At 36.2% G+C, this 23,492-nt stretch overlaps 1 protein-coding gene across 3 annotated transcripts in view; it reads left to right on the top strand.

Annotated features, from left to right (window-relative positions):
• C9orf72 (C9orf72-SMCR8 complex subunit) overlaps positions 1-21,952 on the top strand; it is a 28,700-nt gene extending 6,748 nt beyond the window's left edge. For all 3 annotated transcript variants that reach the window (XM_043567449.1, XM_043567448.1, XM_043567447.1), the window contains exons 3-11: positions 566-625; positions 6,091-6,186; positions 6,898-6,962; positions 9,356-9,428; positions 11,642-11,758; positions 14,542-14,777; positions 18,668-18,725; positions 19,841-19,950; positions 20,081-21,952. In XM_043567449.1, the coding sequence (XP_043423384.1) occupies positions 566-625; positions 6,091-6,186; positions 6,898-6,962; positions 9,356-9,428; positions 11,642-11,758; positions 14,542-14,777; positions 18,668-18,725; positions 19,841-19,950; positions 20,081-20,267 (1,002 nt within the window). In that variant the 3' untranslated portion in view covers positions 20,268-21,952. The remainder of the gene's footprint in view (positions 1-565; positions 626-6,090; positions 6,187-6,897; positions 6,963-9,355; positions 9,429-11,641; positions 11,759-14,541; positions 14,778-18,667; positions 18,726-19,840; positions 19,951-20,080) is intronic.
• Positions 21,953-23,492: the final 1,540 nt, after the last annotated feature.

Here is a 23,492-nt window from a genome sequence, read left to right as displayed (position 1 = left end):
ATATTTTCGTGTATTTTTGGCAGATCCAAAGAACAAGTTTAACTCTCTTCTGCTCTACGGTTTTGATACTAATGTGGAAGTCTGTTAAAGCATTATTAATCTTCCAAGGCTTTTACCAAATAGTGAAGAGAAATAGCGTCTTTCAAAAGAATAGTGTTTTACTATGTTTGCATACATGTTTTCTTATTTTAAATGTTTATGAAAATCATTTAAAATCAGGAAGCCCCAGATTCAACTTGATCTTATTTAATTTGAAAAGTACAAATCATTAGTTTCCTTTGTGAAACTATGCAGATGTTACATTGACTGTTTTCTGACAACTTACCTTTTTTTAACTGCAGAAAAAAGGGTGTTTTTATTTTATTTTGTATTGTTTATAAGAGAAGGAATTTGTTGGATTAATTTCCTGCCCCCTCCCTTTTTTTCCTGCCCTAATGTGGAAAGTATTTTTCCCATGAACTAAATTACACAACAGCATGTCTACCATTTAACTGTATAGTGAAAACTAAACAAGTATCAAGATGTTTTTTTTAATTTTAACTTTAATAAATTTTCTCTTGCTTAGGAAAGGCAAGAAAATGTCCAGAAAATAGTCTTAGAAGGCACAGAAAGAATGGAAGATCAGGTAAGATACAGAATGCTTGCTATCAAAAAGTACAACCTCATGACATGTATCTATATAAGGCTGAGGGCTACTTTTCTTTTTTCTTTTTTTTTAATTTTTTTTTCAATGTTTATAAATTTTTGAGAAAGAGAGAGAATGTGAGCAGAGGAGGGGCAGAGACAGTGGGAGACCCAGAATCCGAAGCAGGCTCCAGGCTTTGAGCTCTCAGCATAGATGCAGGCTTGAACTCATGAACCACAGGATCATGACCTAAGCTGAAGTCAGACACTTAACTGACTGAGCCACCCAGGCACCCCTGAGGGCTACTTTTCTTAAGGCCTTGAAGCCATACTATTTTGACAGAGTGAATCTGAAAATGAACAGAGCCTTTGTGGAAATATATGGAATAAACTAAATGAAAATTTCCATATCTTAGATCTGAAGAGTTAAATAAGTGGAGAATAATAGCAATTTTGCTACCTTTTTTCTGTTTGTATAGAGCAAGTTTTGAATAACTTGTTCATACTAAAAATTTTAAGTTTTATATGAGATTTTCTTTAAGGCGTTGCTTCTCAGACATTTCCACAGAAGTTATAACAGGAGGGAAGTGAGTATACTCCTAAGATATCTGGGGGTACAGGCACAGTTCTAAGCATAATATTTATTTGAAGTCTCACATTGTATTTTTTTTTTTTTAATTTTTTTTTTTTCAACGTTTATTTATTTTTGGGACAGAGAGAGACAGAGCATGAATGGGGGAGGGGTAGAGAGAGAGGGAGACACAGAATCGGAAACAGGCTCCAGGCTCTGAGCCATCAGCTCAGAACCTGACGCGGGGCTCGAACTCACGGACCGCGAGATCGTGACCTGGCTGAAGTCGGACGCTTAACCGACTGCGCCACCCAGGCGCCCCTCACATTGTATTTTTAAAAGTCATGCAGTTTATATTTTATATCTATTTAATATTACAGTCTGCCAGTGATATTCCTCACCTTCTTCTGGTAATAAGTCTCTAGGGAAGCATGCCATGTTTATCCTATGGCTTTTAATGTCCTTAGGGCACAGGCACCAGTATTTGAGATATTTGATTGCAAGGGTACGCTTTCCCTTATGGAAATTAAATGCAAACCATTTTAGTGCAGGGCAGAGATGTTCTGAAGGGGAATCTCTAATGGAGAAAGGGCTCTTTGCTTTTACTCCCATTGCTGCTGGCTGGCCACCCTCAGTGTTCCTTCTGTTTGAACTCTAGTCTGTGGCTGGGTTGTCCTTACTGTGGTTTTCCTTAGCATACCTAAGACATAATAGTACTTTGAACAGTAACTTTTCTAAAAATTGGAATATGTAGGGACTTAAACCAGGAAAATACAAAACCCTGTAGAATGACCTACTTTACAAAATTGTTATGTCTGTACTTTTGTAAATAGCTTCCCAGGCCAGAGGAGAGGTAATCCTGGGGAAAGATCTGACACTTAGAAGATGTTTCCGTTTACCCAGAAAAGCCTGGCCTTTACTTACTGGTAATGAGCAGGGTGCCAAGTACTGGGGGGACTTTTACCAACCTGTAGATGTACCTGCTAGTTATGGAGTAGTTAGTAGGGTTTCCTCAAGATAAAGATATTTAGGACCCAGTAAAATTCTACTTTTCCTGGGATTTTTTTTTTCAAACTAGAAACCTATACTTAAGAAATTTACCACTGTTAATTTTTAAGTTTTGTTTCTTTTTTTTTAAAGTTTATTTGTTTATAAATTTGTTTATTTATTTGCACTTTTGTTACATGCAAACACAAGTAGGGGAGGGGCAGAGATGGAGAGAGAAAGAATCCCAAGCAGGCTCCACAGTGTCAGCACAGAGCCCTATGGGGGGCTTGATCCCATGCACCAAGATCATGACCTGAGCTGAGATCCAAGTTGGATCTGAGTTGAAGTCAACCGAGTCACCCAGGTGCCCCAGTTTTATTTCTCTCTTAAGGGCTCTTCTTGAAAATGTTATTGTGTCCCTTCTGTGTATTTGGACCAACAGAAGGTTTTTAAAGGGGAAACATTCTTCTGCTGAGAAGTTCAAGTTAGAGAAGTCAAAGGAGGAAAAGAAACTTGAGGCATTTACTTTAGAGTCTCTTCTGTGTTCAGGCTCGTAGAATTTTTTTTGTTAAGCTGTGATGAAGATATCCATTCACTTAGGATAAATATCTGAGATACGGTTTATGGCACTATATATATGCCTACACCGAAGGGAAAGTATTTTCCTACAGTTTTCCTTTCTGAAAAGAAGCTGCTTGATAACTGAATCCCTGTGAATCTCCCATCATGTGCTTAAAATGACTTTATTTTGAACAAATAAATACTATTTGGGGATGACACATGAGTCTGGAATCAATCACTGACTTCATTCAGTGCAAGTTTTGGATACTTATAGCTATCATCTGATAAAAATCACTTTATGAGGAAATCCCTTTATAGCTTGTCATTATTCTTGTTGAATTGCCTGTGTTGATTGTAATTGTAAACAAGAATTTTAAAAATTCTTTTAAAAAACAGAAACAGTGAGTGGTTATGTTTGGAGGCTACTACAGGATGGATTCTTTTTTTTTTTTTAAATAAAACCTATATCTTGCAAGAAGGCTTAGGACTTAGCATAAAATTCCCACAGACAGCATCACATTTAAAGCCCAAGTTTCTGAAAAACTGGCTATAGTCACTCAAAAAATGACTCTTGGAATGACTGAGATTTAAAGACACATTTGAAAAGTTTGAGTAAGATAGTTTCATGAGATGTGAGCGAGCTGTTAGATTGATCTTATTTATGTGTTTTGAAAACATATTTAGCTAAAATTTAACGGACATGTGACAATTTATCTACCACTCTAAAAGTTTACATATTCAGGATGGTCCAGAAATTTGGGGGCAGGGGTGATGGTAATGAATAAATGAGAGATCATCCATTTGAGACACTCTGCGTTTGTGACGTTCTATATTGAACTTGGAATTTCACTCTAGAAACTGCAGATTTCAAAATTGCATTTTTGATAAATAATTCAAATTTTATCTTGAATTCTAAAGGAAACTTGTCTGTTTTATTGATTGTTAACATATATGTGATGATTTCAGTTTGCATTTGAGTACTAAACCTTATTGTGAATGTAGACGTTGAGTGTTGAGTTATTTGCTATTTCCAAGCCTTTTTGTGCTTGTTTTTCCTCATTTTTTGTTAATGTTTATTTATTTTTGAGACAGAGACAGAGCATGAGCAGGGGAGGGGCAGAGATAGAGAGGGAGACACAGAATCTGAAACAGGCTCCAGGCTCTGAGCTGTCAGCACAGAGCCCGATGCGGGGCTAGAGCTCACGGACCATGAGATCATGACCTGAGCCGAAGTCAGATGCTTAACCAACTGAGCCGCCCAGGCTCCAAGTTGTTCCTCATTTTTAAATATAAAATGCATCAATGACCTTTAATTAACAAGAATTTTTATATCTCAAATAAATATCAAAGGAAATCCTTTCTAAATTTGGCATGGCAATTTAATTATAACATGTAACAGTAAATGATAAGCCAATGATTCCACTCTGACTAAAGAAAGTCATTCCCAGAAGAATGAAAATGAGTTTATTTATTTTTTCCTATCAAGCAAATCTTTTATTAATTTATCAATTTCTTATAAACTATTTTACTTTTATTTTTTAAATTGTGGTAAAGGACCCTCCCCTGCTAATGCTCTGTCTCTCTCTCAAAAATAAATAAACCTTAAAAAAAAAAGTTTAAAAAAAAAGTGGGGGGGTGCCTGGGTGACTCAGTCATTTAAGCATCCGACTTTGGCTCAGGTCATGATTTCTTGGTCTGTGCATTTGAGCCCCACGTTGGGCTCTGTGCCGACAGCTCAGAGCCTGGAGCCTGCATTGGCTTCTCTGTCTTCCTCTCTCTCTGACCCTCCCCTGCTCATGTTCTGTCTCTGTCTCTGTCTCTCTCTCAAAAATAAATAAACATTAAAAAAAGTTTAAAAAAATAAATTGTGGAAAAGGACACTTAACATGAAATCTATCCTCAACAAAACTTGAAGTGTATTGTGTAATATTGCTAACTACATGTACATTATCATACAGCAGATCTCTACAGCTTCTTCATCTTGTATGACTGAAACCATATACCCATTGAACAGTAACCTCCCATTTTTCCTTCCCTCCAGCCTCTAGCAACCACCGTTCTTCTTTTGACTTCTGTGGGTTTGACTACTTAGATACCTCATATAAATGGAATATTGCACTATTTGTCCTTCTGTGACTGGCATATTTCATTTAGCATAGTGTCCTCAAGATTTATCCATGTTGCGTATGACAGCATTTCCTTCTTTTTAAGGTCCGTTGTATGTATACACCAAATTTTCTTCATGCGTGCTCCCATAGATGGACATTTAGGTTGTTTCCATACCTTGGGTATTATGAATAATGCTGCATTGAACACGGAAGTACAAATATCTCTTTGAGAGCCTGTCTCCAATTCTTTTGGATAAATATACAGAAGTAGGATTTCTGGATTATATGCTAGTTCTATTTTTAATTTTTTGAAGAACCGCCAGAGTATTTTGGATAGTCGCTGCACCATTTTATATTTCTTCCAACAGTGCACAGGGATCCAATTTCTCCATATCGTCACCAATACTTGTTATTTTCTGGGTTTTCTTTTTGTTTTTGTTTTATATTGGCCATCCTAACAGGTATGAGGTGATATCTCAGTAATTGTGATTTGCATTTTCCCAATGGTGAGTGATGAAAATCAGTTTTAAAATAGTACGTACATCTTTTAGAAATGCTTTGAAATGGTAGACATGTTTGGGGCTGTGTTCTAACAAGCTATTGAGTGTTTCTATCAAAGGGTGTCATTCTTGGTTTCGGTTCTTAATATTTTATTGTCCTGTTGGTCCTCTACAGGTTTTCCCCGCTATCCAAAAGTAGAGTGTTCCTATAGAACATTTCATACACATAGAACATTTCATACACTGAAATGGCCATAAAGTGAGGAAGCAATTACCATTAATTTACATGGAAAAGTTCTTGGGCATTCCCAGACCCAAAACATAACCCGTCTTACACATCTCAGATACCTTAGAACACACCCTGCTAAGAAATGCACAAAATAAATCGAGACAAAGCACAGATGCTCACCACCATCCAAAGCTAAGGCGGCTTGATGCTGAGATGCCTAGGATAGTTCCTGGGGAAGGAGCTTGGCAGGGCCTCTCCTGCGCTCAGGCTATGTGCTGCCTCTTAGAGGGGTTCATTGCAAAACAGGTGCTCAACCCCTTTTAGCTTTTCACCTTTTTTTTGGTGAAAGCAAAAATCCTCTTTGGATTCCTTTTGGTTACTGAAAACAGGTACTAATGTAGGTCTTTGATAAAAGCAAAGTGGTGTAACTCGAACTTTGGAAAAGCAGGGGATACCTTCATTGTGTAATTTTTTTTTTTTTTTCTGCTTCATTTTGCTTTTTTTGTACAGGGTCAGAGTATTATTCCAATGCTTACTGGCGAAGTAATTCCTGTAATGGAGCTGCTTTCATCTATGAAATCACACAGTGTTCCTGAAGAAATAGATGTAAGCCATGACTTGTATTATTAAATAAGAACAATGGTACCACCTCTTATCAATTCCCTTGAGTTCTATTACTATTATGTATATTAGTAGCATTCTAATTTTACTAGTGTGCATTTTTTGTCATACATGCTACTCCTATGAAGTATTAACCACTTTAATAACACACACATAAAATACTGAGTTTTATGGCCAAAAAGAGGCTTTTTTGGTCAGTGACAGTTGTGACAGAATTACACCTATTTAGTTTAGAAGTAGGAGAATTCCAGACCTTAAAGAAGCAGTCAGTATTTAATGCAGTACTTTTGGTAACAAAGCAGTGTACAAGTCAGTGGTGATAAACACAAGTTTACTTACATTCCATAATCTAGTTTCTTAATCACATGTTGACATTTTGAATCACACAGTAAGAGTGCATAGAGAAATCTTTAGGAAACTTTTCCGGTTTCTTTCTGACTGTGTCATTAAGATTCGTCTCCTGATTCTGACAGCAAAGAATAGGAAGTTGTTCTCATAAAAATTGTTGTTTAACCTGCCTGACAAGTTTTCACATTTGTTCTCCTGAAAGTTTATAGAAGCACAGAGATGGCTTTATTAGGATTCTTGATGCTTAGAAATGAGGGCAATGTGTTCTGTTGAACCGAGACTTGAGAGTGTTATTTCACTGCCATATTATAACCAGAATAACTTCTTTTTTTTTGTGGTACATTTTAGATAGCTGATACAGTTCTCAATGATGATGACATTGGTGACAGTTGTCATGAAGGCTTCCTTCTCAAGTAAGAATTTTGTTTCCTTTATAAAAGGTGGATAAAGCACATAGAAATCTTATGCTCACCAATGACATGATTTGGAAGGAAGAAAGTAATAGAATAGCTACCCAAACTATTCTAGGAACATTGTTTCATATTTGAACTATTATTTAGCTTTGTGTTATTTTTTAATTTGTTACATGTCTGTGACATATTTGATGTTACTCTTTTTAATACTGAAAGAAGCCGAGTTTCCATAGTGCCCAGACAGAAAATCTTGTTGGTTCTGGTTTCTTGTTTTACTTCTCATTAAATCTGAAACTAAGAACAAAAGGGATTCTTAGACCCATTTCTAATGTTGGTGGGGTTCCTCACACCAACAAACAATGCTTTAGATACCAAGTGGGTCCTACGATTTAATTCATTTCTGGCACTTTCTGCCTAGAGATAATGTCAGATTCCCCAGATTAAGGGTTCAATCCCACAAGACTGTGTCCCACCTACCCTCCAGACACTAGTCACAAGCCCAAGTTTTCACCTGTGCTTCTGACTGGCTGGATATTAGAGATCCCAACCACCCATCCTTGGACTTCAGACATCAGTAACAAGTCCAGGATGTTACCTGTTCTTCTCACCAACTGGCTATAGATCCTATGACTCCCTCCTTGTGTTCCATTAATTTACTGGAACAGCTCACAGAACTCAGAGAAACATTTTATTTACTGGATTACTGGTTTATTGTAAAGGATAGAATATAACATACAGATGAACATCTATATGGAAGAGATGCATAGGATAAGGTTTGGGGAAAGGGTGAAGAGCTTCCATACCATCTCTGAGCACACATGTCTCCCCAGATCTCCACGTGTTCACCAACCCAGAAGCTCTCCAAATCCCTTCCTTTTGGGTTTTCATGGAGGCTTTGTTACATAGACATGGTTGATCAAATCATTGGCCGTTGGTGATAACTTCCATCCCCTCTCCCCTACCCAGAAGTCAGCGGGAGGGACTGAAAGTTCTAATCTTTAGTGGTTGGCTCCATTGGCAATCAGCCCCCATCCTTAGATGTTTTCCAAAAGTCGCTCATTAACATAACAAAAGGCATCTTTATCTTTTCCTGCACTTAAGAAATTCTAAGTGTTATGGGAGCTGTGAGCCAGGAAATGTGGATAAAAAACAAATACGGGGGCGCCTGGGTGGCGCAGTCGGTTAAGCGTCCGACTTCAGCCAGGTCACGATCTCTCGGTCCGTGAGTTCGAGCCCCGCGTCAGGCTCTGGGCTGATGGCTCAGAGCCTGGAGCCTGTTTCCGATTCTGTGTCTCCCTCTCTCTCTGCCCCTCCCCCGTTCATGCTCTGTCTCTCTCTGTCCCAAAAATAAATAAATGTTGAAAAAAAAAAAAATTAAAAAAAAAAACAAACAAATACGTTATTTCTTAAAATCACAGTATCACAGAACCCTTACAAATTGAATTGCATTGTGGATGCACTTAAGTTATTTAGGCCTAGAAAAGAAAATTATTTGTTATTTTTACTTATCCTTTCCATCTTATAGTAGATTTTAGTACTTAAGAGTGTGGGCTCTAAAACCAGACTTCCTGGGTTATTGCTGTGTGTAAACTGGGGCAAGATACCTGAAGCCCCTGTGCCCCCATCTCCTCATCTGTAAAATGGGAATAATAGTAGTACCTACTTAATAGGATTGTTGTAAGAATTGAGTGAGATAAATCATACCAAGCCCTTAAAACAGCACCCGGAACGTATAAGCATGTAACAGCTAATAGCTAACATTTTCTACTTCTGTCTCTTCTAAGGAAAATGTTAATGACTGTTAATGACAGTAATATCAGCCAACATTTATCCCTCTACTAAGTGCGCTCTCTGCACTTAGAATCTCATCTTCTACCTCAGTGATTCTTTATGATTGCAGATTATTGTGAAGTTTTATTTTGTTTTTGATGAGAAGTGACAGGATAAAGTATTTGCTTTTATGTCCATAGTCTTTTCCTTTAGGTTCATGATGGAAACTCAGAGGTGTGAGTGTTTTGAACCCGGAAGCTTTACATAGTATGAATCAGAAGGACTTTAGTCCCCCTTCCACTCACTGTCAGCCATTCATATCCTTGTTTTTAATCCCATTTGACTTTAAGTAAATCACTTAACCTCTCAACACCTCAGTTTCTTTCATTATAAAATGGTGATATTTTACTAACTGGGTTTTAAGTTCAAATGGGAGGATCTGTGTGAAAGGCCTATGGAAAAAAGGTAAAGTACCATGGAAATAAAAGGTGGCATTTTACTTACAGTTTGTCATTCATCATGTAAAGCTAGTCTGTTACTTGAAGTTCGCATGCCCCTTTTTTGTTTAGTTTGTGAAATTGCTTTACAGCCAATGTTTTTCATCTTTTTTCTCCACCTTGCAGTGCCATTAGCTCACACCTGCAGACCTGTGGCTGTTCAGTCGTAGTAGGTAGCAGTGCAGAAAAAGTAAATAAGGTAATTTATTTTATAATCCAGCAAATAATCTCACTTCTTAATACTGCTAACATATCATGGATTGTGATTTAAAAGTTAGGTTGTAGTCAAGCAAAATTACTGTGACACCCTGTGCAGAAGTAAGTCGAAGTAAACTGCTTAAATAGGAAATCATTTATCAGTTTCATTTTGATAATTCATTAATAATATTCATAAATATGATACAGTTCTCAGTATTGTATAAATGGTTTTGAGAATTTCATTAAAATAAGGTATTTTAAAAAAATATTTGTCTTCTGGGGGCGCCTGGGTGGCTCAGTCGGTTAAGCATCCGACTTCGGCTCAGGTCATGATCTCACAGTCTGTGAGTTCGAGCCCGCGTCGGGCTCTGTGCTGACAGCTCAGAGCCTGGAGCCTGTTTCAGATTCTGTGTCTCCCTCTCTTTCTGCCCTCCCCTATTCATGCTCTGTCTCTCTCTGTCTCAAAAATAAATAAACGTTAAAAAAAAAAAATTAAAAAAAAATATTTGTCTTCTATTTTCTGACGTCACTTAATAAGTATGAAGATAACCATGTACTTGTGATCCTGAGTCCAAAGAAATGTTATCTAATTATTCATTTTGATTTCTTATATTATTTTCCTCCTAAATCTGTTTCTTTTAGGGACCTATCACTGTTCAGTGGTCAGTGGAAGTTACGTTTTACTCAGTAACGTCTGTGACCACTTCCTTCAGTGCTCTATGAGTTACTAAAGAATTAATGACGTTAACTTACTTTTCCAAGTGTTAGGCACTAAACTAAGGGATTTTGTACTTTTCTTCACTGACTGTTAACTAGAAAGAGAGAAATTGCACATATCTATCAGTTTAAGCAAACCTAACTTCTCTTTTTATGTTTTATATAGGAAATATGTTTGCAATAATTATTTCCTTGACAAATATATTTGTAATTTTTTTCTCAAGTTACCTACCCTGTATGCTTGCATGACCCTTAATTTACCAAAATTATATTTTTCCATACATCCATTTGTGAAAGGTTAATGCATCTCTGTTGTTATACTGGTCTAGTGATTTATTATTACATCTGTTACCCCAAGGAGGTAACTTTCCCTCTGTGTCACCCAGACCCTTCAGGGTCACAGAAGGACTTCCCAGTAGCTTTCTGGAAGGAGAGAGGCTCTGTGGTTGGGGCCCTGTGTATTTTAAAACATTTTTTTCATTCCACATCCTCTTCTGGCATGATCACTTCTCTTTTATCTTTTTAATTTGAGAAAACGGATGCCATCACTCTATATTGAAAGCTAGTACTTTAATCTAAAAACTCTGAATATAGTCTGAATTCCAACATACTTACATGGCTTTTTACTTTTCCTAATAGAGCTATAGATCAAATCCTGTTAGAATCCTAGATTTCTAAACCCCAACCAAAGGCTTGCTTATTTTAAATCAAATTTGATAGAATTAATTCTCATTCTGTTGAAGGATTTGGACACTCCTGATATTCATTATAATGAGATTTCATATGTCGAACTGTTCAACCGAAGCCATAATTCTGCCTAATTCAACTGCATTTAGTTTTCTTATCCAAAATTGTTTATTTTCATTTGAAAAATACTTGCTGCTGGGTGGAAATAGAATTAATAATTATATTAAGTCATTAGTTCTTACTGAAATATAAAAGTTCCATGGTCAAAGAGTTGGATAAAGTATGCATATTATATCAATCACCTGGAAAGTCAATATATATTCCAATGCTAAAGGTTTTGAGATACCATACATTTACCACCATTTGCCAAACTTACTTGACCACAGAATTCCTATTTTAGGCAACAACTGTTATGTCCCATGGACTACTCCAGGTGACTAAGGAAAACTTTTTTCTCAGGATGTATTTTATCGACAGTATGGTTGAAGTTTCTTTTCAGATTTCTTTCATAAGCAGACCAGTGGCCTTTTAATTTCCTATTTTTTTTTTTTAATTTTTTTTTCAACGTTTTTTTATTTTATTTTTGGGACAGAGAGAGACAGAGCATGAACGGGGGAGGGGCAGAGAGAGAGGGAGACACAGAATCGGAAACAGGCTCCAGGCTCCGAGCCATCAGCCCAGAGCCTGACGCGGGGCTCGAACTCACGGAGTGCGAGATCATGACCTGGCTGAAGTCGGACGCTTAACCGACTGCGCCACCCAGGCGCCCCTTAATTTCCTATTTTAATGCTAAAATATTTTCTTTTACAGATAGTGAGAACATTATGCCTTTTTCTGACTCCAGCAGAGAGAAAATGTTCCAGATTATGTGAAGCAGAATCATCATTTAAATACGAGTCAGGGCTCTTTGTACAAGGCCTGCTAAAGGTATAGTTTCCATTTGTCACATGTGAAAGCAATTTTTTAAAATCATTTTTGACATTCTGTATAAATACACTGTGAATATTAGCATGTGGTGCATCTCATGTTTGTATGCCAAGGAGCTGACTGTTATGCACAAGTCTGAGCACAGAGTATATATCTTACAGATTTATAATTAGTATGAGTGAAACAGCTTAGAGTATCTTTTTGTGTGTGTGTCTGTTTGGTTTCCTATAGCTGCCTGTCTGGCTCCAGGATTATTTGTTTTTTAATATGTGGTTGAATCTGGGGCTCCTGGGTGGCTCAGTCGGATAAGCATCTGACTTCAGCTCAGGTCCTGTTCTCATGGTTCGTGCGTTCGAGCCCCGCGCGTCGGGCTCTGTGCTGACAGCTCAGAGCCTGGAGTCTGCTTTGGATTCTGTGTCTCCCTCTCTCTCTGCTCCTTCCCTGCTTGCACTCTGTCTCTCTCTCAAAAATAAATAAAACATTAAAAAATATATATGTGGTTGAATCAGATTGCACATCTAAAATAGTTACTTTTTTTTCTGAAAAGGATTTGTATTTTTGTGTTAGCATTTTTTATGTACTGTATTCATTTATTGAAAAAAAATTTAAAGCTGCTTCCTGTCTTCAAAATTGTGTATAGGATTTGAACAATGCATATATATTTTCACATGTAGGTAGCTTTAAATTATTTTACATTTTTCTTTTATTTATTTTCTTTTTCTTTTTAATTCCAGTATGGTTACCATACAGCATTATATTCGTTTCAGGTGTATAATACAGTGTTCCAGTAATTCTGTACATTCAGTGTTCATCGTGATAGGTGTACTCTTAATCCCCATCACCTATTTTACCCATCCTCCCATCCCCTTCTAATAACCATAAGTTTGTTCTCTATAGTTTTTGTTCATTTGTTTTGTTTCTTAAATTCCTCAGACGGGTGAAATCATATGGTACTTGTCTTTCTCTGACTGCTTGAATCTGCTTTTCAAGGAGCAAGGCAGATAAATGTAAATTAGAAATTGTTTTCAATAATTACAGGGAAGACAGTTTATTCATTTTATTGAAACTATCATTGATGTTTCAATTACAGTCAAAAGATGGGAGAAGGTAGATTTCCTAATGGTTATATGATTCTCATAGCGAATGCTTTCTTGAGGATCTATGCATAGCAAAATGAAACAAAACATATTAAAAGTTGTGGCAAAAATGGGGCGCCTGGGTGGCGCAGTCGGTTAAGCGTCCAACTTCAGCCAGGTCACGATCTCACGGTCCGTGAGTTCAGGCCCCGTGTCAGGCTCTGGGCTGATGGCTCAGAGCCTGGAACCTGTTTCCGATTCTGTGTCTCCCTCTCTCTCTGCCCCTCCCCCGTTCATGCTCTGTCTCTCTCTGTCCCAAAAATAAATAAACGTTGGAAAAAAAAAATTTATAAAAAAAAAAATAAAAAAAAAATAAGTTGTGGCAAATAAAAATTATATTCAGCTTTTGCATTTTTAACAGTGTGCATGCTTTGAGCTCAGAATAATACAGAAACTACTTAAGGGATGTAACTATTTCCGATTTGAATTTTACAAGTCTGAAAATTAGAACTTCTTTTTATCAAAAGCATGATAAGGTACTTAGTACTTTTATTTTCTCAGTACCCTCTCATTTAGTTATGTAATTTTATCCCTAAAAGGGACCTATACCAGATGCATAGAGGAAAACTTGAAACTATAATCTAATGAAAAATATTTGTTAAGAGTTTTCCATATAAGTATAAATTGTTAAGCCTTTCAGAAATATTTTAACATTCTTTGTCAAGAGCCTTAAAGATGTTCAAAAATTGGGGTGCCTGGATGCCTTAGTCAGTTGAGTGTCTGACTCTTGATTTCAGCTCAGATCATGATCTTAGGGTAGTGGAATTAAGCCCTGCATCCAGTTCCACACTGAGCATGGATCCTGCTTAAGATTCTCTCTCTGTCTCTCTCTCTCTCTCCCCCTCCCTCTCCCCCCTCCCCCACTCAAGTGCATGCACATGTGCAGGCACTCTCCTTCTCTCTTGCTCTCTAAAATAAAAAATAAAAATGTTCAAAGACTTAGCTTACTATCTATATTTCTGGAAATCTTAGGGAAGCAGTTATATAAGAAGAAAGATTTACTTATGAAAGTGTTTGTTATAGCATTATAAGAGTAAAAAATTGAAAGTAGCCTCTATATTGTATTCATAACATATACCAGTGTATCATACACAGATATTTGTTACATGGCAGTTGACTACCCAACTGACAATACTTGGAAAGAAGTACATTTTTTTACTTACAAAAATTATATATTCATTGAGATTTAAAAGAACATTAGGAATAATCAAGAAGAAAATAAAAAGTTACCCATACTCTCATAATCCAATGTATAACCACCATTAACTTTTGGCATCTATCTTTCGGGTCTTTTTTTCTTCTGTATGTATCTTTTACATAGTTCCCTGTCCCTATCCCTGCATATTTTAACCTCCTCTTTCCATAATACGTTATGAATATCTTTCTGTATCAACACAAATTGATAACTTCAGTTGTTCTGCAAATTCATTTTTAGTAGCTAAATAATAAGCCATTTTTTGTTTAAGCAGTTCTCTTTTTGGATGCTTACTTGTTTTCTAGTGTTCACTATTTCAGCCAGTGCTTTAGTGCACACATCACTAAAACTTTGTATACAATGGATCTGTTAAAGCCAGTTTTTCTGGTTAAAAAATAATTCTTCGTGTCTTTTGACATATAAGACAATGAATTTTCTTTTCATTATGACAGGATTCAACCGGAAGCTTTGTGCTCCCGTTCCGGCAAGTCATGTACGCTCCCTATCCCACCACACACATAGATGTGGACGTCAACACTGTCAAGCAGATGCCACCATGTCACGAGCATATTTACAATCAGCGCAGGTACATGAGATCTGAGCTGACAGCATTCTGGAGAGCCACTTCAGAAGAAGACATGGCTCAGGATACAATCATCTATACAGATGAAAGCTTCACTCCTGATTTGTACGTAATAATGTTATTGTTAAACGGTATTGTGCAGTTGTATCTTTTATGAGTAAAATCAAGTGTGTATTTGAAAGGAATGAACTATTACTAAGAGAATTATGCTTGAAGAAAAACTTTGTTAGTCATGCCTTTTTTTCTTAAATGTCTGTTTTTCTTAATGTAATTATGTTTTGCATAGAGAGATTAGATTAGTCTTTAAAAGTAAATATTTAAGGGGCACCTGGGTAGCTCAGTGGGTTAAGCGTCCAACTTCGGCTCAGGTCATGATCTGTGCTGACAGCTCGGAGCCTGGAGCCTGCTTCAGATTCTGTGCCTCCCTCTCTCTCTGCCCCTCCCCCTCTCATAGTCTGTCTCTCTCAAAAATAAACAAAAAAAAATTTTAAGTAAATATTTAAGTATTTATTTAACAAATATATATTGAGGCCCTAGGCACTGTAATAGGTGCTAAGGCTGGTAGTGACCAACTGGGGGCACCTTTGTGGCTCATTCAGTTAAGCATCCAATTCTTGATTTTGGCTCAGGTCATGATCTCACAGTTCATGGGATTGAGCCCTGTTGCATTATGCACTGACAGCACAGAGCCTGCTTGGGATTTTCTCTCTCTGCTTCATCCTGCTCACACTCTCTCTTTCTCTCTCAAAATAAATATTTTAAAAAAATAGTGACCAACCAGATAGCCCCAACCCTTGGCATTGCTTATTAGTCTAGTGTATAAGACTCATTAGAAGGCATTTTAACTTAACTAAAGAAATAATTCTAAGTCTTTTTTTCTTGATATGTGAATATAAAATACAGTAGAACTACAAAAATACATTTACAGAGCATTCTTTTATTTGCATTTCATATTGTGTTACTCATTTTTTACCATAAAGTGTGATCACTAAATAAAAAAAGAGGAAAAGTAGTGATAAAATGTTGAAAGTGGACCTAATGAGAGGAGAAAAAATTATAAATTTGTATTATAAACCCCAAGAAAATACTTAAGTTCTACATCAGGAAAAGAAATGGAGTATAGTATAATGGTTCTCTTTAATCAGTGTAAAGTACCTGGCATATATAATGTGCTCAATATATGTTAACTGTGATAATCCAGTTCTGAGTGTACAAAGCAGCAGTAAAATTGGAGCATGCAACTCTGTCCTGTGTTTCTAAGAAAGATTTTGAGCTGAGACAGGGGACATGTGGAGCACCAGTAGTGACACAGAAGATGGTGACCAAAAGCAGAGAAAAGGAACACCCATGTCCAAGGGATCCCCAGCCTCACGTGTCTCTAAAAGATGGCATCATTAGGACCCATCTTTTCTCAGCTGTGCATGCACCGATCTTGTTGGTTCCTTAGAAAGTTTTAAGAGAATTGGTTTAGAAAATGAATTGGTCAAGGGGCACGTGGGTGACTCCATCCGTCAAGCGTCCAACTTTTGGTTTTGACCCGGGTCATGATCTCACGGTTTGTGAGATGGAACCCCACATCCGGCTCTGCACTGACAGCACAGAGCCTGCTTGGGATTCTCTCTCTCCCTCTCTTTGTGCCCCAGCCCTGCTCATTCACTCTGTCTCTTTCAAAATAAATAAAATAAACTTTCAAAAGAAAAAAGAAAGAAAATGAATTGGTCAAAATCAGAATTCCAGGTGATGACTATGTTTTCAAGTATTGGTAATTTTGGTACATGTGTAGTAATTCTCAAAATTAATCTGTGCTTTCAAGCATTTTCTTCTTAACTAAAGTGTTTAATATTTTTTCTGCTTTGTTTTTTTTGTTTTGTTTTTGTTACTTCAAATATCCTTTTTGGGGAATTTAGTGAACTTTAGGATGGATTTACCACCTATATTTTTATTTTTATTTTTATTTTTTTAGAGAAAGTGTATGTATGCTTTTAACATTTCTTACTCATTTTAGCCAGTTATGTTTGAATGCTTCACTGATTTGACAGATGTTGATTAGCCATCTAGTCTTATTTTTGTTGGTGATAAAATAAAAAACCATAATGTCATGAATTTTTAAAATTTGTTTACAACTCTAAGTAAATTTTCTGAGCATCAAATGGGCCCAAAATGATATTTTCTACCATTAGATTGTGTATTAACTTTTATATGTTACATATACTGTATTTTTTAGTTTCCTTTAAACAATATTTAATTTTAAGATATTTTTAATTTTAACTCTTTTTTTTTTTCAACGTTTATTTATTTTTTTGAGACAAGCTCCGAGCTGTCGGGTCTCGAACTCAGCCCCACGCGGGTCTCGAACTCAGACCATGAGATCATGACCTGAGCCGAAGTTGGAGCTCAACCGACTGAGCCACCCAGGCGCCCCTATTAAAAATAGTTACACTCTGGGGCGCCTGGGTGGCACAGTCGGTTAAGCGTCCGACTTCAGCCAGGTCACTGATCTCGCGGTCCGTGAGTTCGAGCCCCGCGTCGGGCTCTGGGCTGATGGCTCAGAGCCTGGAGCCTGTTTCCGATTCTGTGTTTCCCTCTGTCTCTGCCCCTCCCCTGTTCATGCTCTGTCTCTCTCTGTCCCAAAAATAAATAAACGTTGAAAAAAAAATTTAAAAAAAAAAAAAAAAAAAAAAATAGTTACACTCTTGGGGCGCCTGGGTGGCTCAGTCGGTTAAGCGGCCGACTTCGGCTCGGGTCATGATCTTGTGGTCCGTGAGTTCGAGCCCCGCGTTGGGCTCTGTGCTGACAGCTCAGAGCCTGGAGCCTGTTTCAGATACTGTGTCTCCCTCTCTCTGACCCTCCTCCGTTCATGCTCTGTCTCTCTCTGTCTCAAAAATAAATAAACGTTAAAAAAAAAATTAAAAAAAATAGTTACACTCTTAAAAATAGTTACACTCACTGCCACTACATGAAAAATCAGTCACTAGAAATATTCTTTTTTAACATTTGCTTCATCTGATTTACTTATTAGTGAGACAATCAGTGAAACAGTATATTCAGAACACTGGACTTAAATAATTTAGCCTTATTCTCTCTCCAAAGCCAGAAAAGGGGTACTGTTACTACCAAATTGGACACCAGTTGGACAGCCAGTGATCACGAAAGGCTGATTTTTTTTTCCTTCTAAATTTCCTTCTTCTGTAATTTGGTATACCCATCTCCTTAACTAGGAAATTTTAGGTACTTTCCTATTTATTTATGCATACACACCTCTTTGCCAGTCTTGTCAGTTTGATGATGATCCCTACTATTTTCAGTTAAAAATTGCTTACCTTATGGTATGTTAGATATACACTATCTCAAGTGTGCACATTATCTCAAGTGTGAGTTAACGTCTTAGTTTCTTACTCCGATCATTACCAAGTAGCTTATACTTTCCTAAGTAATTCGTTCTTGTTACTTGCCTGATGATAGGTTTGTTGATGCAACTCAGTGGTCAAGATGTTCATTAATCCCATTTGAATGTTTCTTAGTGTTCACACTTTTACCTTTTTCTTCCTGAACAGCTTATTACAAGTTATTGTAAGGTTAATCTTTTATTTTATTTTGGGTTTTGATGGTAGTAATATGTGTTTATTTTTGTTGCTTTTATTTTTTTTGACATGGCAGGAGTTGGTAATCATATTTATTAATTCTCTGAGGCTCTCAAATTTTTTTTATAAGGTGAGGGTACAAAAATAGATTGATAGGTACTTACATGCCCTTGGGACTGCTTATATCTTTAAGAGAAAAATAATTACATACTGTCTTGACAAACTCCAGTAATATGCAAGTGTATCCTTGAGTTAAAATGAATATGTATTTTATATCTCCAAATATATACATCTAATTTTTATAAATATGTTTATATGTAATATTCCATTTCTAAGAATTAATTTGACTGGATGAGGGATTTGGGAAAGTAGCGTTGTATAGACATTTCAACATTTGGACTGTTTTCTTTGTAGGAATATTTTTCAAGATGTCTTACACAGAGACACTCTAGTAAAAGCCTTCCTGGATCAGGTAAATGTTAAACCTAAGATTGTCAAAATGAATAGTATGACATATTATCTTTTTTAATACATACTACATTGCCTGTGCGCATGCGCTCTCTCTCGCTCTCTCTCTCTCTCTCTCTCTCTATATATATATATATATCATCATAGAATTAAGTTACTATCTTTTCGTAGTGTCTCATGTCTTTCCAAAGTGTCTACATGATTTTTCTTTTGAATTGTTAATGGCCATGGGCTGTATATTACAATTAAAGATGCAGTATTCCCCAGTTAAAATAATGAGTGTTTTAATTCCAACCACTAACACATAACTCCAGGTGTTTTCTTTTGGGGAGGGGAGAATGGTTTTTATTTGCCTTAATTGGACCAAAATATCTTTAAAACTTGTATACTTCTACTGAAATAATAACATCTTTATTGTCTTATTCTTTTCAAAAATAATCTGCTTAATTAACATTTGAAGAAAATTATAGATTACATGGGACTTATTTCTTAATATAACAGAGCTGTGTCATATCATTCTGGGGATCAGGCCAGGAACAGGGTCATAGAAGTAGCTTTGAAATAATGAGGTCCTTAAGTTAACTCAAAATTTTGGAACCAGATCTGTGTGGTCTGTGACATATTGCAAAGTTCAGAGATAATTCACAACCATGCAATGAATTCCATGCTTCTCAAGCTGAATAAAATCATTCTATCATTACACATGTACCCTCAATACCCCAAGAGTAGAGAGAGAGAAGAAGACCTCAAAACCCTAGCCTATAAGCGTGGCTCAACTTCTGAGAGCTTGGATTTTATTTGGAGATATGGGCAGAAAAAGTTAAGTACACATCAGGATGCAAATTACATCATGATTCTTAATAAAGTAAATAGGGATATATATTTGAGGTAGAATGCAAAATTAGAGTCCATTTTCAAAGATAAAATAGAAAACTTCAGAAAAACATGATCGCCTCTAAATTCAGTACTTCCTGTCTGTTAGGGGCATCAGTAGGAATGGTTGTGGAAAGCTGCTCTAATGTGTGTTAGGTGCCAGACATTGTCAACACTGTGATAGAAATATGCTGTATAAGAAGATTTGGAGCAAATTATTTATTAAAATGTTTGATTTTCCTGTAGGTCTTTCATTTGAAGCCTGGTTTATCTCTCAGGAGTACTTTCCTGGCACAGTTTCTACTCGTCCTTCACAGAAAAGCCTTGACGCTAATAAAGTATATAGAAGATGATACGTAAGTAAAGCTATATGGAATAAAAACCTTTGTGCATTGTGCTTTGTTTTGTTCCTTTTGGATTTTTTCTATATATTTTTATGTATTTATGTATTTATATGCAAAAAGGATTTTTCTTCATTATTTATAGGCAGAAGGGGAAAAAGCCCTTTAAGTCTCTTCGGAACCTGAAGATAGACCTTGATTTAACAGCAGAGGGCGACCTTAACATAATAATGGCTCTAGCTGAGAAAATTAAACCAGGCCTCCACTCATTTATCTTTGGAAGACCTTTCTATACTAGTGTACAAGAACGAGATGTTCTAATGACTTTTTAAATGTGTAACTTATTAAATATATTTTGTCACCATGATGATTGCTGCTGAAGTAGCTCAGTGGTGTGGGAAACATCATTCCCTTGGGTCATGTCCCAGACTCCTACTTGGCAATGCAGTTAAAGTTAGTTACACTACACTTGTCACAAGTCTGTCAGGGGACGTCCGGTGCATTGTTACAATGGATGCATCTTTTCCTAGGTGTGCTGTCTTTAGATACAGACTTATGTTTACAGTTAGAGTAAATGTTCCTGCTATCTTTTAAAGATATAATAATAAGATATGAACTTGACCACAACTACTGTTTTTGAAACTTACAATTCATGGTTTACATGTATCAAAGTGAAATCTGAGTTACTTTTCACAGATATAATACTAGTTGACTTTTCATCTCTTGGTATTCCTTGGTATGTAAGATTACTGTAACACTTTTATAATCAGCTGAAAATTAGAGCATCTGAATCATTTCAGTTCCACAAAAGGAACTTAGTTGGAACATAGGTTAAGTATTAGAAAGAATGTATTGATCAAGCAGATGTTTAATTCAAATTAATTATTAGATCCTCCTTTGTAGACTGGGTAGTCCTTAGGGTTCAGTCTGTGTAGAAACATCACACGGTATGTGTAGTCCAGATTATGGCAAACCAGTCAGGGTATTTGTGTGTTTCTGTGTGTGTGTGTGTGTGTGTGTGTTGAGCTCTGTCAAAGACAATAGAGGAAATTGGATTTTATGTTTTAGTAGTTATTGCAAACTATTTAAATTAATTTTTATTATTTTTGAGCCAAATTGAAATGTGTGCCTCCTGTGCCTTTTTTTTTTCTTGGAAAATATAATTACTTGGAAGAAGTTCAGATTACACTAGTCAGTCATTTTTATCTTGTTTTCCTCCTGCATAGTCTTACCCTCATTTGACAGTTGTAACTCCAAGATTGTGAAATGCAATGGAGAATATACTAACTACTAAGATTCTTTTACAGGAACAGAGAACAATATCTTGTCCTTTTCCTTCTCAAATTTCTGCCCTTACTTTTGAGGTTATTGCCAGGTCTATTTGCCTCTGCATCATGTGAGGAAAACAGGAGAAACTTTATTGATGTGCTATTTTACTAGGTGCTACTTTGGCAGAACTAAGTGGTCAATTTCTTTTGTTTCTTTGATGTCTTTGGACCATTGTGCTAGCTGTAAACTGATTAATATAATTCTTTGCTAGAACCGTTTTGACATAATAGTATATACAAGCATAAAAATTATTTTTATTTAAAACTGTGGAAGTTACACAAAAGGGAAAAGTATTTATAAGAAAGGGATAAAAGTGACAGAGCCCCTCTGCCATTGCTCACCAAATGGAACCAAAACTAACATGTTATGTTCTGAAAGGTCCTAATTACATCACTAATAAGAAGGGTGTAGACATCTTGATTTTTAGACACAAACCGAATGAGATGACTGGTGCTCTGTGGTGCACTCATGAAAGAATTCACAGATACCACCTTATTGTACCCCTTACTCAGTGCTTCTTATGTGATTGATTATTAAAGAGTGCTGACCGATTATTTTCTTTTGCTGGTTTATTGTACTGTTACATGGAATGCAAGTTGTACAGTGAAGTAAGTTATTAAAGCATGTGTAAACATTGTTATATATCTTTTCTCCTAGGTGGAGAATTTTGAATAAACTGTCTTTGAAATTTTGTGTCCAACATTTATTTGTTCAGAAAAGCAGTATTATGACAATGAAGACTGATTGGTTTCCTGTTTAGCTGATAGTCTGTGTTGTATCTAAATTGTTTTTTTAATTGTTGTCTCTTTTGAAAGAAAATGAATTTGAAGGTTCTATATAATGCTGGAATCTTATGTTGTTTTTATTACTTTTTTAACTTTCTGCTTAACTCCCAGGATTGCATTTTGATTTTTAAAGTCATGTATTAATATTTCAAATGTAAGGTAATGCTTGAGTAATTTTTCTAATCCTTTTCTAAAATGAAGTTATTTCTTCTAGGTGTCCAAAATGAAAACACAAGGAATCTAAATTTTGTAATCTGGATAAAAAGTGAGATTGACAGTTTTACTCCGGGGGGGGGGGGGGGGCGGAGAAAAAAAAGGATTTGATAAATTTATATTTGATAAATATAATAGTTGAGTTGGAAGTTTCCTTTAAAAGAAGGCTGACTCATTTCTAAGATTCTCAAAGAAAAATCGTCAAGTTCATATAATGCTGTAAAGTAAAAATGAGACAGTAACTCCTATGCTCTATTTCTGTAATGCTGCAGGTTGAGCAGGAGGGTAGTGATGGTTACTCTTAGCAAGCACTGTTTTGGTTTTGAAGTGGAATTGTACAATTGATGTTTCTCCTGTGATCTGCAGGGGATGGCCTAAAGTACCAGGACCACCCCCAGTTAATACACACTGCCCACTGGACTTTCTCAGTGTATCGTGACAACACTCTAAGGTAGCTATTATTATTTCTACTTTACAAATGAGGAAACATACCTTAAAGAAATATATGCGGCCCATGGTCATCAGCTAGTTAAGTTAGATTTCATCCTAAACAGTACATATTGCCATGCAGCACAGCACCTAATGCATTTCCTGTGCATTGAAGGTTTAGGGAAGGAAGCAAGTACTATGGGCGTCCCAGCCCTCTGCAGTGCCCAACAGTGATTACCTGCTGGGTTGCTTGGCGAAGTTACATAACCTCTCTGAGGATCATTTTTTTAAAAAATATTTGAAATTGAAGGCATGATTGATACCTCATGATTGTTGCAAGAGGATTTAATGAGATTATCTAAGGTGCTTAGGTCACTACCTGACCAGAGCTCCAGTGCTTTCTTATCTAATCTGAAAATCTCTACCTTTTAATTACCTAATTAATCATGTTTTAGAACATTTACATTTAACATGATTTTGATATGGTTTAAGTTAAATCTATCATCTTTGTTTATTTTTTTAATTTTGATCCATTTGTTCTTTGTCTTTTTTTTTCTGTTTTGTGTTATTTTTTATGATTCCTTTTTATCTCTTCTTGGCTTATTGTAACTCTGCTTTTAAGTGATTGCTAGTGTAGTATACTAACCTATATATACACATATATATGGATGTATATAAAGGTCTATACTATACTATACATACATTTTTAACTTCTTTTTTTTATTTTATTTTTTATTATTTAAAATTTACATCCAAATTAGCATATACTACAACAATGATTTCAGGAGTAGATTCCTTAGT

This window comes from Prionailurus bengalensis, chromosome D4 (assembly GCF_016509475.1).
Source record: "Prionailurus bengalensis isolate Pbe53 chromosome D4, Fcat_Pben_1.1_paternal_pri, whole genome shotgun sequence".
In the NCBI taxonomy this organism is placed as follows: Eukaryota; Metazoa; Chordata; class Mammalia; order Carnivora; family Felidae; genus Prionailurus; species Prionailurus bengalensis.
This window is presented reverse-complemented; position numbering and strand designations above follow the sequence as displayed.